The 15,003-nt window shown below is 42.8% G+C and overlaps 2 protein-coding genes across 2 annotated transcripts; both read right to left on the bottom strand.

Annotated features, from left to right (window-relative positions):
- Positions 1-620: 620 nt before the first annotated feature.
- LOC134180744 (roundabout homolog 1-like) lies at positions 621-3,871 on the bottom strand. The gene is made up of 8 exons (XM_062647930.1): positions 3,563-3,871; positions 3,433-3,487; positions 3,223-3,336; positions 2,895-3,161; positions 2,551-2,826; positions 2,021-2,290; positions 1,131-1,725; positions 621-1,064 (listed from the first exon to the last, which is right to left on the bottom strand). The coding sequence occupies exons 1-7, from the start codon at positions 3,869-3,871 to the stop codon at positions 1,454-1,456; spliced, it is 1,563 nt and encodes a 520-aa protein (XP_062503914.1). The 3' UTR covers positions 621-1,064; positions 1,131-1,453.
- Positions 3,872-11,445: 7,574 nt separating this feature from the next.
- On the bottom strand, positions 11,446-13,802 carry LOC134181245 (52 kDa repressor of the inhibitor of the protein kinase-like). The gene has a single exon (XM_062648485.1). It carries the CDS (start codon positions 13,680-13,682, stop codon positions 11,706-11,708), a length of 1,977 nt encoding a protein of 658 aa, XP_062504469.1. The 5' UTR covers positions 13,683-13,802; the 3' UTR covers positions 11,446-11,705.
- Between the last annotated feature and the right edge of the window lie 1,201 nt (positions 13,803-15,003).

Below are 15,003 nucleotides of genomic sequence, written 5' to 3'. Positions count from 1 at the left end.
TACCGACATCAACGCTTTCGGCGCACAGCCTGCGTTGCAACGTGCTAAACCGTTTGCCGTGCACGTTCTGCAAGTTCTCTACAAAGTCTTTTATTCTTTCTTTCCTTGTATCTAGAGCGCTTCCTTTTCGCGACTTCCGTGATCCTCCCTTGGCTCCTCAAACGTTTCATCTGACTCACCACTGTTCTTTGCTAGGGATTGGCTGCGCGCATTTGTACACCCTTACATGCATCATGTTGAGGTCTACTTGTAGGGCAACACCAAAGAGTAACAGAACTACTACAGTCCAAAAATAACCTGTATGGTTGACAGTACAGTTATTGGCAGTGGTATCAATTTGGACATTTGTGTAGTATATGTATTGCGCACGTTAAGCGTTTGTCTTCCTAATATCTAAACATAAGATACAATGTATATTAATACAAATTCTAACAGTACACAAAAATTGGGTGTTAGAGCACTTTTTGTTATAGTACGTCACTGGTCAAACGTCGCGATGCAGACCATGTGCCTTTGATATATACAATTTAGCCGACCTTGCTCCTGAATATCTTTCTACACCGCTGTGATACAAGCAAACGTCTACATTTAGAAACTTAACAAACGCCAAAAGGTATAATGAAACTTTCATTTATTCAAATTTGAAATGCAACACCAACAACAATCACAAAGACTAATCTATATTTTAATGCATACAATTCCAGAAAAGTATTTGGTGTCCGCAGTGGTTCCTACTTGATGCTGGTCATAGTGGCCAGAGTGAATGAAACCATTTGTCGATGTTGAGTCACGAAATCTGAAATAGTACCTTGTTGATCCTGCAAATTTGTAGGCACTCCATCCACACTGACCGTAATATACGTATGTTGATCCTGAATTGCTATTCTTCTTAAATATTTTCCGTCCCTCATCAGTGCACGCCCAATAGTATCCCTCAGGACAATGATAAAATTTAGATTTATCCCACGTAGTTGACGAAGAAACGGCATAATAAACCGAGCTGTTGTAAGTAGACTGACGAAGTCCTCCACAACTGTCAGCAGTCAACATCCATCTCGTATCCACTGCAAACCAACGGAAAAACAACCCAATTTAGTAAGAAGATCTTTAGCGAATGAATTATTGTTTACCTGCCACTTTCAATTGAACACTCGACAAAATACTTTTAGCACCGACATAACATACATAGGTAGCACTGTCCCATGCCGTTGCTCCTCGTATAACTAGCGTTCCATTATGTAAAACCGTTCTTTTAGCTGTTCCCAACCCGCATTGTTCATGTGGAAATATCCATCTAGTACTTGCTGGTATATTTGGCGCCAATTCTGCAGTGCAGTTTATCGCTATGGTTTCTAAAGCGGATACAACAACAGAAGCAGAAGGACGGTGGACAAACTTTAGATTTATAACAATCACTAGAAGTTTAAAACAAACCTTCCATTTACTAAATCAATTAGGGTGTCCTACAAAAATTCTTACAGACAGCTGTTCTTTGTGTATCTCGTCCCAAGTAATTGACAACGTGGCAGTGATATATACCTGTGTCTTGATGAGAGACATTTACTAGACGGAGTTGCCCGTTTTGGTGACTTTTCAATCGACGAGATTCTTTTGTCCAATAGACGTGAGGAGCTGGAGGGCCAACACCAAAGCAACTTAGTGTTACATTTTCTCCCGGCGAGAGAACCATATAGGGAGGATTACGGCTTTTTACACGTGGAGCTTCTAGAATGACATAAAATATTTAGTTACAATTACCGAAAAGCAACCTAAAGCTAACTAACACTTAATTAATTTAATTAAGTCAATAGCTTACAATGTGTATGTTTAGTGCAGGTAGAAATCAGCACTAATGCAAATTACAATTACTATTCATTGTGTAATATGTTCAACTAGATGATTATTAACGTCGGCATCTAGAGTTTTATAACCTAAATTGCGTCAAATCTTTTAGCATTAAATACAAATAATAATTAAAAACAAATTTAAAATTTATGTACAGTAAATGGCATTTGTGTACCTTTGACAACAAGTACAGTATCTTGTCTCAAAACTGAGACCGAATATATACTTTTCGATTTAGCAACGCATGAGTAATTTCCCGTGTCATTTCGAGTAACGTTTTTGATGATTAGTAAACAATCTGTTTGCTCAGTTCTGTTTGCTGCTATTCTGCCTTTCACTTTCTGCCAAGTGATAGAAAATCCTGGGATGACACACAAGTCGCACTTAAGACTCACGTCATTGCCAATCTCGACTTGGATTTCTGCATATGGTCTGGCCAACGACTCTGCAGAAAACATCAATTATTGCAAATGTTCACCTTTATGTAATTGGTTTGAATCAAAATATTATGCCTATACTTTAACAATACCGAAACTGTTGAATGAACACATTGATTGATTGCTTACAGATTAATAAAGATTAATTACAGATATTTATTTTTTACTAATGTTTGTCTACATATATAATTTATTCAATAATATAACTATGCCTACTCTTAGATAAAGTATGTACAACCTAACCTAACTGGTACAACTATGACCTTACTTTCATTGGGTAGTTGCAAGTTCATTGTAAATGAATACGTTTTCTTCCCTAGACTGTTCTTTGCAATACATGTATATTGATCGCTGTCGTCTTTACTAACACTCTTTATGATAAGACTTCCATTGGTGTCTACTTTGCTGGACTCCAGCTTTTTGTGACGCCGTGACCAAGTGACTGTTGGAGATGGAACGCCCTTAGCGAAACAGTCTAGTTTGACGTCTTGTCCTTCTTGTACGGTCACTACTGATGGAGGAACCAAAACAAATTCGACAGGAACTAGAATTAGCATAAACAATATATTAGTTTTTGTGTTTGAATCAAGGGATAAATGATAGAACACCAACCTTGGATAGTTAGTGTTGCATAGCTCTTAGCTACACCAAAAATGTTTTCAGCCAAACAGACGTACGTTCCTGCGTCTTGATGATGAACGTTAGTAATGGCTAGAGAGTTATTCTTTGACATGGTCACTCGAGATTTCGGTAACGTCGACTGTAGCTTCAACCATCGGATTTGTGGCGATGGAAAACCTTCAGCAGCGCATTGAAACTCAGCTGTTTCAGACTCCGACGCTACAACATCGACTGGCTGTTTGGTAATAATCGGAGGCTCTACGCAACAACACTCTATCAGGTGACACTTAGAAGGTGTTAGAGACGTGAATCAAGGTACCAATGCTATCGTCTTTGCTTAAGCCAGAGTCTCCCTTTGCACCCTTCTCGCCTTTTAAACCTGAAGAACCTGAAGAACCTACTATTCCTCTGTCTCCTTTGTCGCCTTTGCTACCTGCATACATATAATGTAGAGAGTGAATTGACGAAAGATTCGAGGGTGTGGCTAGAAAGTGTCCCTTTGTTGTGGGTAAAACATGTGTGACCTTACCTTGCATGCATAGAATCTTACTATCCACACAACGGGCTTTCAAAAACTTTGTCAACTGTATTGCATGGAATTGAAAACAGCATTGTAAGCTACTACGGAAATTCTAAAGATGTTTGCTTAGTCATCTTACCTGTTGCTCTGCTATTTTACCAAAATAGTCGTTTAGTGTTTGTACACCCTCCGCACTTTCGTCATTTCTTGTGTAACGCAAAAGCAAGTCGTGATCTCGTAAATTGACGTCTTTTGTTACCTGGCGCTGCATTTTAAGAGTAGCAATTGAATCTTTCATGAAGTTCTCCATCTCTTGCAATCGAGACTGATGCAGACTGAGTTGCCAAAAAAAGATGGTGAGCACCACCGATGCCAATACTGGAGTAGTGTAGAGAACTAAACGTTCTTTAACACGAAGTCGAGCAACTTCTTTGTCTCTAGTAGCCATGTGACTCGTATGTATCCTGGATACAGGTCACATGCCAGATTAGTAGCCTAGCAACAAAAGTGCAGCCAAAACAAGTAGACTACTACAACATTAAGCAAAGACAATCTAATGTGTGTGTGTGTGTGTTTGTTTGTGTGTGTGTGTGTGTGTGTGTGTGTGTGTGTGTGTGTGTGTGTGTGTGTGTGTATGTATACATATATATATATATATATATATATATATATATATATATATATATATATAAATGTACATATATATTTTATATATATAATAATCAAGAACAAGCAAAGCGGCTATGCAGAACAGTCCTCTTTGTGCAGCAGATTATTTATTTATTGAAGAAATATCCACACACACATAATTTTGTGGCAATTACAGAATCCTCTTGTAACAAATTAGTTGTCGGAATTGAACGACGGCATGAGCCAAGCTTTGCTGCACGGTTGCCTCTATGGCATGTCAAACGCATAGAGAACAGAATCACAATAGTGTATTCAGGCCATCTGTCCATGCAGGAAGGCCAAAAGCTTTTCTCTTCTGTTTATTTTTTCCTAGTGTCTCTGCATGAGGAAACATGTGCATGCGCCAAGCAAGTTTTTGAGATCAAGCTCCGGATTGTTCATGCAGACAAACTATAATTTCATGAGATTAATACAAACATACATGGCGACTCAACGCTGATATAAATTTTGTTTGGGATCACTCTACATCAGAGCCTCTAATATCTAGAGGACTCTTCATGTATGCGCTACGTACTGCATACTGATAGGAAGCCGTTTCTAAGAGTTTACGAGACTTTACCCTACAGCAGCTTCACAGGCTGTTTGAGTTTAAAATAATAATTAAAAATAGTAAAAACATTTAACTTCAAACCCTGCATGCTCATTTAATTTAACTTGCTGAACGTGTGAACGCAGCCGGCGTCGATTGCCTCTATTATCGATCCAATTAAAATCTTTCCTGCATGAAGAGAGATCTAAGGATCAAGTACATGTAAGTAATGTATACCCATACTGACTACTCTGCAATTCAATATTGTGATGTGGATTCTTTTTCAACAATACGTAAAATAATATTCGTACAGTACCAGCAGCTAAGACACAGTACTCTTAAAATTCAGATGAAAATACCACCACAAACAACTCACAACTATCATACACGTATTTATACTATGATCACGTGATGTGCGATCAGGTTGGTGTCTATGACGTATCGCATGGCAAGTGTCTATGTTACTCCCAGTTACTGTCGCACTCACTTATACTTACACACGTATCGTAAAGATGTTAGCCTCAGGAGAGAACCGCGTTCTCGCGCCACTAACCATAACTTCGCTAATACCGTAGCAGGCTCATCATACGATAACCTATAGCTATGCTTTTAGTTAATCAAGCTAAAAAAACTAGGTATATACTACCGTATCGTGTAGTAACAAAATTCTTGCCTATCGATTCCATCATTTATCTGTTCAAGTATCTTCCAAAGAAAGCAAACAACATGTTACAAGAAATTTAAGGATGGCCTTTTTAGATAATATTAGCTGCTTCTTTACCAAACCCATGAATGCCCATAATCATTCCTAACACCGGCGTAGCGTAGTCCTCTTGTTTGGGGGTCTAATAATTAGACCGGAGACCACGCCAATTTCTTACATGCGAAGCCACGCCCATTTTCTACTTTACTAGCTCGCAGTCTGTATACATCTAACTAAGTAAATATTATAAATTTCAGGTTACAGTCACCCTACCTCTATAACGATATCTTCGTTTCACGCTAACATATCGTTATAAGATTAATATTGTTATAAAGGTAATGCAGTCTGAACCACTGTCTGTGCACAAGTTCTTACTATAAACTATACTCAGTGACATTTAAATGTTCCAACTGTTTAGCCTAATTAATTACATTACACTAGTCATCGATCCACTGGTCCAAGGTCGCTTGTTGATGATGAACAGAAGTAACCATTCTGTCTAATGAAGACTTGATTCCATCAGCTGCCTGCAGAAGTTCCTTGTTCTTTAGTACAGTTAAGTTCTGTGATAGGAAAGTGGAAATGGCTTGCAACGAGCATCTCAAACAGTGATTACAGGAGGGTCTATGTGTCTTCTGGGTCTTCCGCATCCTCCGCAGCAGCACTTGACTCCATGTTAGTTGCAATGCACATGCGCAGCTCGCATTTTTAAGTACCTCGCAGTACTGTGCGCACTTTTAGCACATTAATATTAATAAATATCATTATACAACTACTACAGACGCGTTTCGTTTCAGCGGCAGAAATCGGAATAGGGGTAATATCGTTATAGAAATATCGTTAGAGAGGTAAGGTTTTGTATTGTACGGTATTGGGAAATTTTGGTCTCAGCAGCTTCTATCGTAATAAAGGTAATATCGCTATAGAGGTTATCCTCATAGGGGTAGAGCGACTGTACAAATATACTGCGGGACTGAGTGCCGTTATTGTGCGTACAAAGGAGCGGAAACACTGTTACAGTCCGTGCCAAATATGTTTTCATAGCTCGCTGTGATGGTCAATTGCAAATTATATGGCCTTTCGATATGACAATAGAATCGAGAAAACCGATTCAGTGCAAACGACGTTGACCAATTTTAGCATTTCGTAAAATAGCGAGCAATATAGGTTAGCTAGTTGGCTAGCTTAATGTAGAGGAAGTACCGTAGAGTGCAAGCAAGTCATTAGGTAACAGAGCCTCAAAAGATTCCATTCTCCGGTCAATCGGGTTGTCGACCTTAATTACACTTACTTAAAAATAATTGATGAACAGGCTTCTGCACGTTTTTTGATGCGGTCTTCTTTGACTCTTCCGTTGCCGGATAGCGTAGTAAACGTCTCAAGTAAGTGATGGTCATGCCCACTTTCCTTGTCCATAACTTCTCGACACTGGTCTTACTAAACTGAAATGATGACGTGTACTGTCAAAGAGATATAGTCGATTAACGTCGTCGATCGTCAACACAATACTCTGAGATTAAGCGGACAATCATTGTTTAATATCTTGAAAATATAGTTTTGCTTGAAGCGGAATTAAACGCTCAAAATGTTTGGGGGGCTATAACCTCCGCCATCCCCCCGCCCCCTGACGCTACGCCGGTGTTCCTAATACACCATCTCCATTTTTAAAAAAGAAATCAATGTTGTCTTCAACCAATATTCAGGGTCAATTAAACATCGTTGTCTGATTCTTCTTTACAAATGTTATTGGGACAGTCTAGTCCCTATTGATTTCTCATGACATTAGCTATCTGATAACTATTCTAATAATTATCAATTTCTTTATCTGGTGCTACAATTTACTCCATCGGCATGCATAACAACAGCAACTGTAACAAGATGGTGTGTTAATTTATTCAACTGTAACAAAATAGTGTATTAATTGAATAATTGATACATGACTGAGGAAGAATGGGGCAGGTACATGCCCTGTTATAGGTCAAACAGTATCAGATTCTCGCACAGTTTTAAACTATCCAAGCACACAACGTCTTTTTTGTTCACGTATTTATGGTTTTGTGGCTATTTCAACCAAAATAAAATAAACTTTTTTCTGTTTTGTAATGCTTACATATTGTACTATAAGGCAACGATTGGCTGTTAGGCTATAATATATACGCTCTTTGAGATCTAATAAATTGCTTGTCTAAGGGCTGTGCAAGAGCGCATGTACACAATTCAGTTACAAAGTCAACGAAAATTTACCTCTGTAACTAGAACATTACAAATGTACACGTGCATCTAGAAAATATGAATTAACAGTTTGTGTTGTTAGAAAAATCACGTTCCGTAAACGTCTATCTACTTAATGTAACTCAACCTAAATGGTTCGAACCTTTCATCATTCATCTGTTAGGCATGGCAGTAGTGCCTAAGTGAGGCATTCTACCTACGCTTCCGCTTTGATAAAGCTGACCATGTACGTGTCTCCTGGGTCGTCACGATATAATTCCAGGTATAACCCACGTTCGAGGTGAAGCTTCTTGCTGTACTGGTGATAGACTGACATCACATTGCTGTAACCGGCTGCTGTTGCTGGTCGCTGTGGATCGATTCTAAAGTCCAGAGTATGGACGGTGGCTGGGTTGGACGTTATTCCTTTGTTAATATTATTGCAAGACAATGCTGACAGCTTGTGTGCACTTACTCCTTCACAAGCACACAAAGGACAGTAAAGAGAAAAGTTTGCTTTGTCGTGGCTCCGAAACCCAATGGCAGAAACTCTGTCCGATAGAAAGACGGCTAGATCCATGTCTGTAGTCGGAGATGTAGGATTTCTGTGTGAGAAAGTAACATCTACCGAGATCTTTTGAAATTGATTGAGTTGACCTGCTTTAGCTAGTGGTATGCGTAGAAGACGGGTAGATCTAGATGTGCTTTTGTCAAACAAAATCTCTCCGGTGACAGTTAGTGAGTACGCCTCTTCCACGTGGGCGTTGTCCAAGATTGCAGAGGGCGTCAGCACTACGTTGTAAAAGATTCCATCCTGACAGTTGGGCGTGCTACAAGCGTGTGTCAAGCTCTTGTTACAGGCTTGGCTCCTCACACTTTCCAGGAGCAAGATAAAGGCAAATAGACGCTTCATTGACCGCCGCTTTGTCATCAGCTTCAATCTAGAAAACAGACGTAATGAGGTCTCGTCTCGATTTGATCTCCTTATGTAAGGATCACTCTCAGAGTGTAGCGCGGTTTTTGCCGTTTCTCAGTCCTAAATTGGCATTTACTAAATTACGCAAATACTATTTAATTAAGTTAATGGTAAGTTTAGATCAACCCGGCATATACGGTCACAGAGGAGGCGACACGTTACCGTGTTTTTACGTGCTTTATTTCTGACCTTCTCGTGGTCATTTGTAGATCTAAATCAACAACAATAAGTGCATGAAGCCACGCACTCCACTCACGACAATCCGACGTGTCAATGAGTCTGTAATAAACTGTCAGTTATTGAATCGACTGAAACTGTCGTGACCATAGCGATACGATACCATGTTGTGTTCGTGTTCTGATTCTGACCTTCCGTGGTCATTCTAGACAACAGTAAAAGTAAATCACACCTTCTACTCATGATGTGCCACTGAAAACAAATTTCAGGCATTGAATAGACTAAAAACTGTCTTGGCTATAGCGTCAAGGCTCACCCAACCGTCCAGAGTCACATGCAGCGGTGCACCGCTGCATATGCATTTCCACAGCTGAGTAGCATCCTAGACTCTATTACGCCAACCCACGCTTCCGTCTGTCTGTCTGGATGTCTGTAACGCGCCTATCGACGCGACGCCGCTCTCGGATCGTCGTGAAACACAGCCGAAGGGTCGAGATCGGCCGTCGGAGACGAACGGTCAAGTCGGATTTCGCCCGGACTGCCTCCGACGGCCAGAAACGAGACTTCAGAGGCCTGCAATGAGATGCGCCGGAGTTTGTTTGTTCAATTAGCCAAGTATGCGGATGTGACGTCAGGTCGCCAGCACACTGTTAACAGAGCCCTCTATAGAGGGCTTTGACAGTAGCAGTAGCCTCAGCCTCCCATACCCGTATAACGCCGATTCAAAATTGTCCTCCACGGGTCTGAGATGGTACTGCCTCTTCTCAATATATTGCAGTTGGTCCTAGGACCAGCATTAGTATTCAGTTTCATAACGCATATCTTTCCAATTACAGCTGTAATCAACGAAGACATCTCATGCATATTTGGTGTCTATCTGGAGTGTCTGGTGTGTCTGGTGTGTCTTGTGTGTCTGGTGTTGTGTCTGGTGTGGTGCTTGGTGTGTCTCTTGTGTTTGGTGTGGTGTCTGGTGTGGTTTCTGGTGTGTCTCTTGTGTCTGGTGTGGTGTCTGGTGTGTTTGGTGTGTCTGGTATGTCTGGTGTGGTGTCTGGTTTGTCTCTTGTGTCTGGTGTGTCTCTTGTGTCTGGTGTGGTGTCTGGTTTGTCTTGGGTTTATGGCATGTCTGGTCTGTATAGTGTGTCCGGTGTGTCTGGTGTGGTGTCTGGTGTGTCTCTTGTGTCTGGTGTGGTGTCTGGTTTGTCTTGGGTTTATGGCATGTCTGGTGTGTATAGTGTGGTGTCTGGTGTGTTTAGTGTATCTGGTGTGTCTGGTGTGTCTGGTGTGTCTGGTGTGGTGTCTGGTGTTGTGTCTGGTGTGTCTGGTATGTCTGCTGTGTCTGGTGGGTTTCGTGTGTCTGGTGAGTCTCGTGTGTCTGGTGGGTCTGGTGTGTCTGGTGTGTATATTGTGTCTGGTGTGTCTGGTGTGTCTTGTGTTCCTGGTGTGTCTGGTGTGTCTGGTGTGGAGGGTGTGGTGTCTGGTGGGTCTGGTGTGTTTGGTGTGGAGGGTGTGGAGGGTGTGGTCTTGTGTGTCTGTTATGTCGGGTGTGTCTGGTGTGTCTGGTTTGTCTGGTGTGGAGGGTATGGAGGGTGTGGGGGTGTGGGAGTTGGGGTAGGGTGGGGTGTGCGGGTGTGGTGCCAAATAGTGGACGACTGGCAAAAGTTAATTTTCCGTTTTCTTCACCTCTAGTTACGCGCCGATCGACACTTTGACCGTCCGAGACGAGTCGGACTTCTCCCGAACTGCCTCCGACGAGACTTTGGCCGCCTGAAATGAGATGCATCCGAGTTTGTCTGTTCAATCGGCTGAGTGTTCGGATGTCACTGACGTGCACTCGCCAGCCACAGTACTTCGCCAATCGGAGAGGCGGTGCGTCTTTTTCGCTGCATGAGGTGTAGCGCGTAACTACGTAGTGGGATGCTAGGAGACAGAACTCTGACTTGAGTGAATGCAGCGTGTGTGCGAGTGTGTGCGAGTGTGTGTGTGTGTGTGTGTGTGTGTGTGTGTGTGTGTGTGTGTGTGCGTGCGTGCATGTGCGTGTGCGTGTGCGTACGCGTGAGTGTGTGTGTGTGTGTGTGGTGTGTGTGTGTGTGTGTGTGTGTGTGTGTGTGTGTGCGTGCGTGTGTCTGTGTGTGTGTGTGTGTGTGTGTGTGTGAGAGAGAGAGAGCATGCGTGTGTCTGTGAACGTGCGTGTGTCTGTGTGCGTGGTTGTGCGTGTCTGTGTGCGTATGCTTGTGCCTGCGCATGTGCGCGCGTGTTGTCCCTAAAGTAACATGTGGACACGCTCTGCAGTGAGATTGTGAGATGGGATACTCTGGTACGTGCCAGGTAGCTACTACTATCTCGGTGCTAGCGCATTTCCTACCGCCCATAGGGCTGGTGAAGGATAGCAAACAGGACTCCGAAGTATCTTCGGGTTCATCACAGCGCATGCGTGGCTGCATTGAGATTACCAGCTGCACATGATCACGAATAAGCGTTCTGTTACCCTCACATCTAGCAGTCGGCCACGTGTTGAAACCATCTCTTTCGTCGTGTAACTTTCCTGTTATTTTCATGTCGGAGTTGTCTTCAAGACGTGGTTTGTAATCCATGGCCATGAAAGTACAGAAATTTGTATTAGCCAATCTTTTGTACACGTTTTTATGATGATACTGCAGATTCCAAGAAAGTGTGCTTTGTTGTGGAGTGGTGCGATGAGCTGGGCCACTAGACTATACTGTCCCTTGCAGCCGCGGATCTAGGATTTTTAGAAAGGGGGGGTTGAAAGTTACAACTTGCCACGCCCCATGCCCCATGTTGTACTGACATGTGACTTCGTCATTCCATTCAATTTCTCGTCGCTTCCATGCACGTTGTCGCTCATAGGGTCTCTCAACTCTAACTAGTTACGTACACAGAGACCAAGTCTTGCCAGTAATCAGCTCAATTAATCACCTTTAAGAGTTTCCTAATCACCTCTCTCTCTATGAAAACGCTCGCTAGGTTTTTAATGCTGTTCATGTTTCGCTAAATAACGACGCTTGAAACATCCTCCTTGGATGTTCTTGCACAAACGCTTTTGCGATCTCCTCGGCAGGGATACGGTCACTGTAATGCATGGCAAGAACTCCAAGGTCTGTGAAACGCTCTTCGCACATCGCCGATCTTGCATAAGTCTTGATCCGCCTCATGAGGGAAAAGGATCGCTCCGCTTCTGCACTCGTTATTGGGAGAGTGCAGGCAATCAGAAGTAGGCGGTGAATGTTCGGAAACGAATGTACATCGCAATTTCCAAGTGACAGCAGCAGATTGTCAGGAATTCTTGCCTCACGTTGCCTGACCATTTCTTCTTGCACGGATTCTCGGTCTTTTCTTCTCTTCCACAGGGTTTCCCATCTCCTGAGTTCATTCTCTAGAGACTTAGGGAAAGGTAGGTCTTTTTCCCAAAACATAACGCCTTCTCTGAGTGTGCCCAACTCTACTCTCGAAGTTAGAAATATTGATGGTACAAGATTCAGCAACGCACCAACATGCCTTCCATCACGTAGGAAACGGTCTTCCATTTGCGCTGTCAGAGAATCCAGTAGTGGAATTGCAAGTGACCGCTTATAAAACTCCATCGGACTTTGACTAGGTGTGTTACTTCTGTTCCTCTGCAGGCTGGTTTTCCTAGGAATTGATTCCGCTACGCCGATGTTCGCTGCAAGCTCAGTTATATCTCTATACCAGGAAACAAATGTTGCATCGATATCTTTTCTCACACTTTTGATCTCTTCAATCGATTCATCAACCATTGCGTAGGCGTCAAGTATATCCTGGTTCCGCTCTTGCAATTTTCCTGCCAGTTCCTTAACTGAATCAAGGACGTTTTTAGTCGTTATGAAAACAGATATTGTCTGAAATGACGAGAGGGCTGCTTTTAGCCCCTGAGCTTTCGACACTGTCTCTCTGTCCCATTTCCATTCCTTGTCAGCCGACATGAGATCAGGGTACTCGTGTGGAGACACAATAGCGTCAAGGAAGGTCACTAGGGCTTCGTACAGTTCAAGAAAAACTTCAAAGCATGTATGGCGTTCTACCCAGCGTGTCTTGCAGAGCCCTGGAAGCTTAGTGCGAGAAGACTGAGGCAGATACGTCTCTAACGTTAGCTGGAACATTTGCTGTCTCTTTGGGCTGTTAGACAAAAACAAGTACGCTTCATTGATTGTACCAATGAGATTTCTAACTTCTTGGACTTTGCTTGTTGCCGCAACAGAAAGATTGAGGCAATGAGAATAGCAGTGGGTGAAAATGGCCAATGGCGCCGTTTCCTTGATTCTGGCTTGAACCCCGGCTATGTTAGACGACATAACCGCAGCGCCGTCATATGCCTGCCCCCTGATATTGTTGGGATCTAAAGAGACTGGTGGTTTGGACAGAGACTTCAATATTTCCTCGGATATTGTCAAGGCATTTGCTCTTTCCAGATAGATGAAATCAATCAGGCACTCCTTGATGACTGGACTACAAGCTGAGTGTAAATCAACAAACCTCAAACACAGTGAAAGGACCTCTTGGTTTGCATGAGGGTCTGTAGCTTCGTCAGCAATGATTGCAAATGGTAACTGCTCTTCTCTCAGATGTGCAGTTAGTCGCTCTCTGGTCTTATTGGCATAAACGTGAACAATTTCATTTTGTATGGTTTTACTTGTGTACTTCTGATTTCGTTTTGCAAAGAGAAGGTGCTTTTGAAGAGTGCTGTTTCCTTTGGCCAAGAGCTGTAGTACAGCAATGAAGTTGCCCCTGTTAGATCCTTCAGTTGCAAAATCAACCTTGTCATCTCTATGACCACGAAGAGGCAAGCCTTGTTTTGCCAGAAATTCTACAGCTAGTATAATTTGACGAAGTATTTCTTTGTTCTCCAAGGATTGCTGATCTTTGTGTTTCAGTAGCATCGTGTCTACTCTTGAATCTGCCTTCTCAAAGCTAAGTTTGAACAAGTCGGCTTGAACCATTGCGTGTCGATGCACGACCGTCCCTTCATGAATGACCAGTACGCCATCTTTGCCAAGAGCCTTTGTGAATGGTTTCTGGTACGGCACCGTCACGAGTATGCCTGGATTCCCTCCCTTTGAACCTCCCCTCTGCGGGTGTTCGGGAAATAGGATGCAATACCGACAAATGCCACCTTGAAGAACATTGCTGTACGAAAGCCACTCGTAGTCTTCCATCCATTTTCTCTGAAAAGACACCTTCCAGCGTTTGCCACTCTTCGTCACCTCATGAAAGTGGAGGACATCTGATGGAGCAGGTTTGACGTGAAATGTAAGGTGCTGCATTTTTTCGGCATCTGACATTTCATGAATTAATTGTCTAAGGCAATCAAAAGATCTATTTGCAGCTAGTACGAGGTTGCCCAGATCTATTATTTCTTCCACCCCTGACAAATGAACTGGCCTGTCGACAGCCTTGGAGCTAGTACTCACTGACCCGAAATCGCGACTCCGAGGACCTGAATCCGGGAGACTCAGACAGTCTAGAGGCACAGGTAAAACAGAACTGCTTTCTTCGCAAGCCGCTGTTGCTGACTGTGACGGTTGTCCAAGACAAGCGGTAATCAGACGTTGCTTTTTTGCTGGAGGTTGTCTAGCGGCTGCTGCTTTATCTGATGCGAATCTGTTACGCAGTGGAGAATCTGTTCAGAATGCTTACAACACGAAACCTAATTTTCTATTCATGCCTACCTTTTCAAAGCAGAGGACATGTTTACGTCTTTCAGTAAAACGCACGGAAGAAACACGAACACCGCCAAACAGGTAACGCGAGTTACGCAGCCTCGATCTCCGGACGTCTGTTTAGTGAAGGATACTCTGACTACTAGTAGACGTACTGCGTTTGCCCAATTTTTATTTTATTTCTGTCACTAGCTAGTGCTAAGTACTTAGTTTATGTATACTTTCTGACAGACTGAGAAGCAAGTGACTTCACTGGTGTAATTATTACCACACTTTGTCTTTCTACAACAGCGCCAAAAAAGGGGGGGTTGCAACCCCAGCAACCCCCCATCTGGATCCGCTACTGCCTTGTAAAGGCGACAAGTTTACGTGGGCAGAGTGTGAACAACAATGGCAAGATACTGTCCAAAGGTTGGCCGCGGCATAGCCGCATCAAGATTAATTATTTGTGTACAAGAATGGTGTAAACGTTTTCTTGTAACAGGAAGAAAGGCAGCCGTGGAGAGTACACTAGCTCGCTTGTGGAAAATTCTCCAACTAATGTGAGCCAGCTAGAAATGAGCCAGGGAGAGACAACTACTGATTGTGTAGACAAACTAAA

Source organism: Corticium candelabrum, chromosome 6 (assembly GCF_963422355.1).
Source record: "Corticium candelabrum chromosome 6, ooCorCand1.1, whole genome shotgun sequence".
Lineage (NCBI taxonomy): Eukaryota > Metazoa > Porifera > Homoscleromorpha > Homosclerophorida > Plakinidae > Corticium > Corticium candelabrum.
The sequence above is the reverse complement of the archived record's forward strand: the minus strand, read 5'-3'. Positions and strand labels throughout refer to the sequence as shown.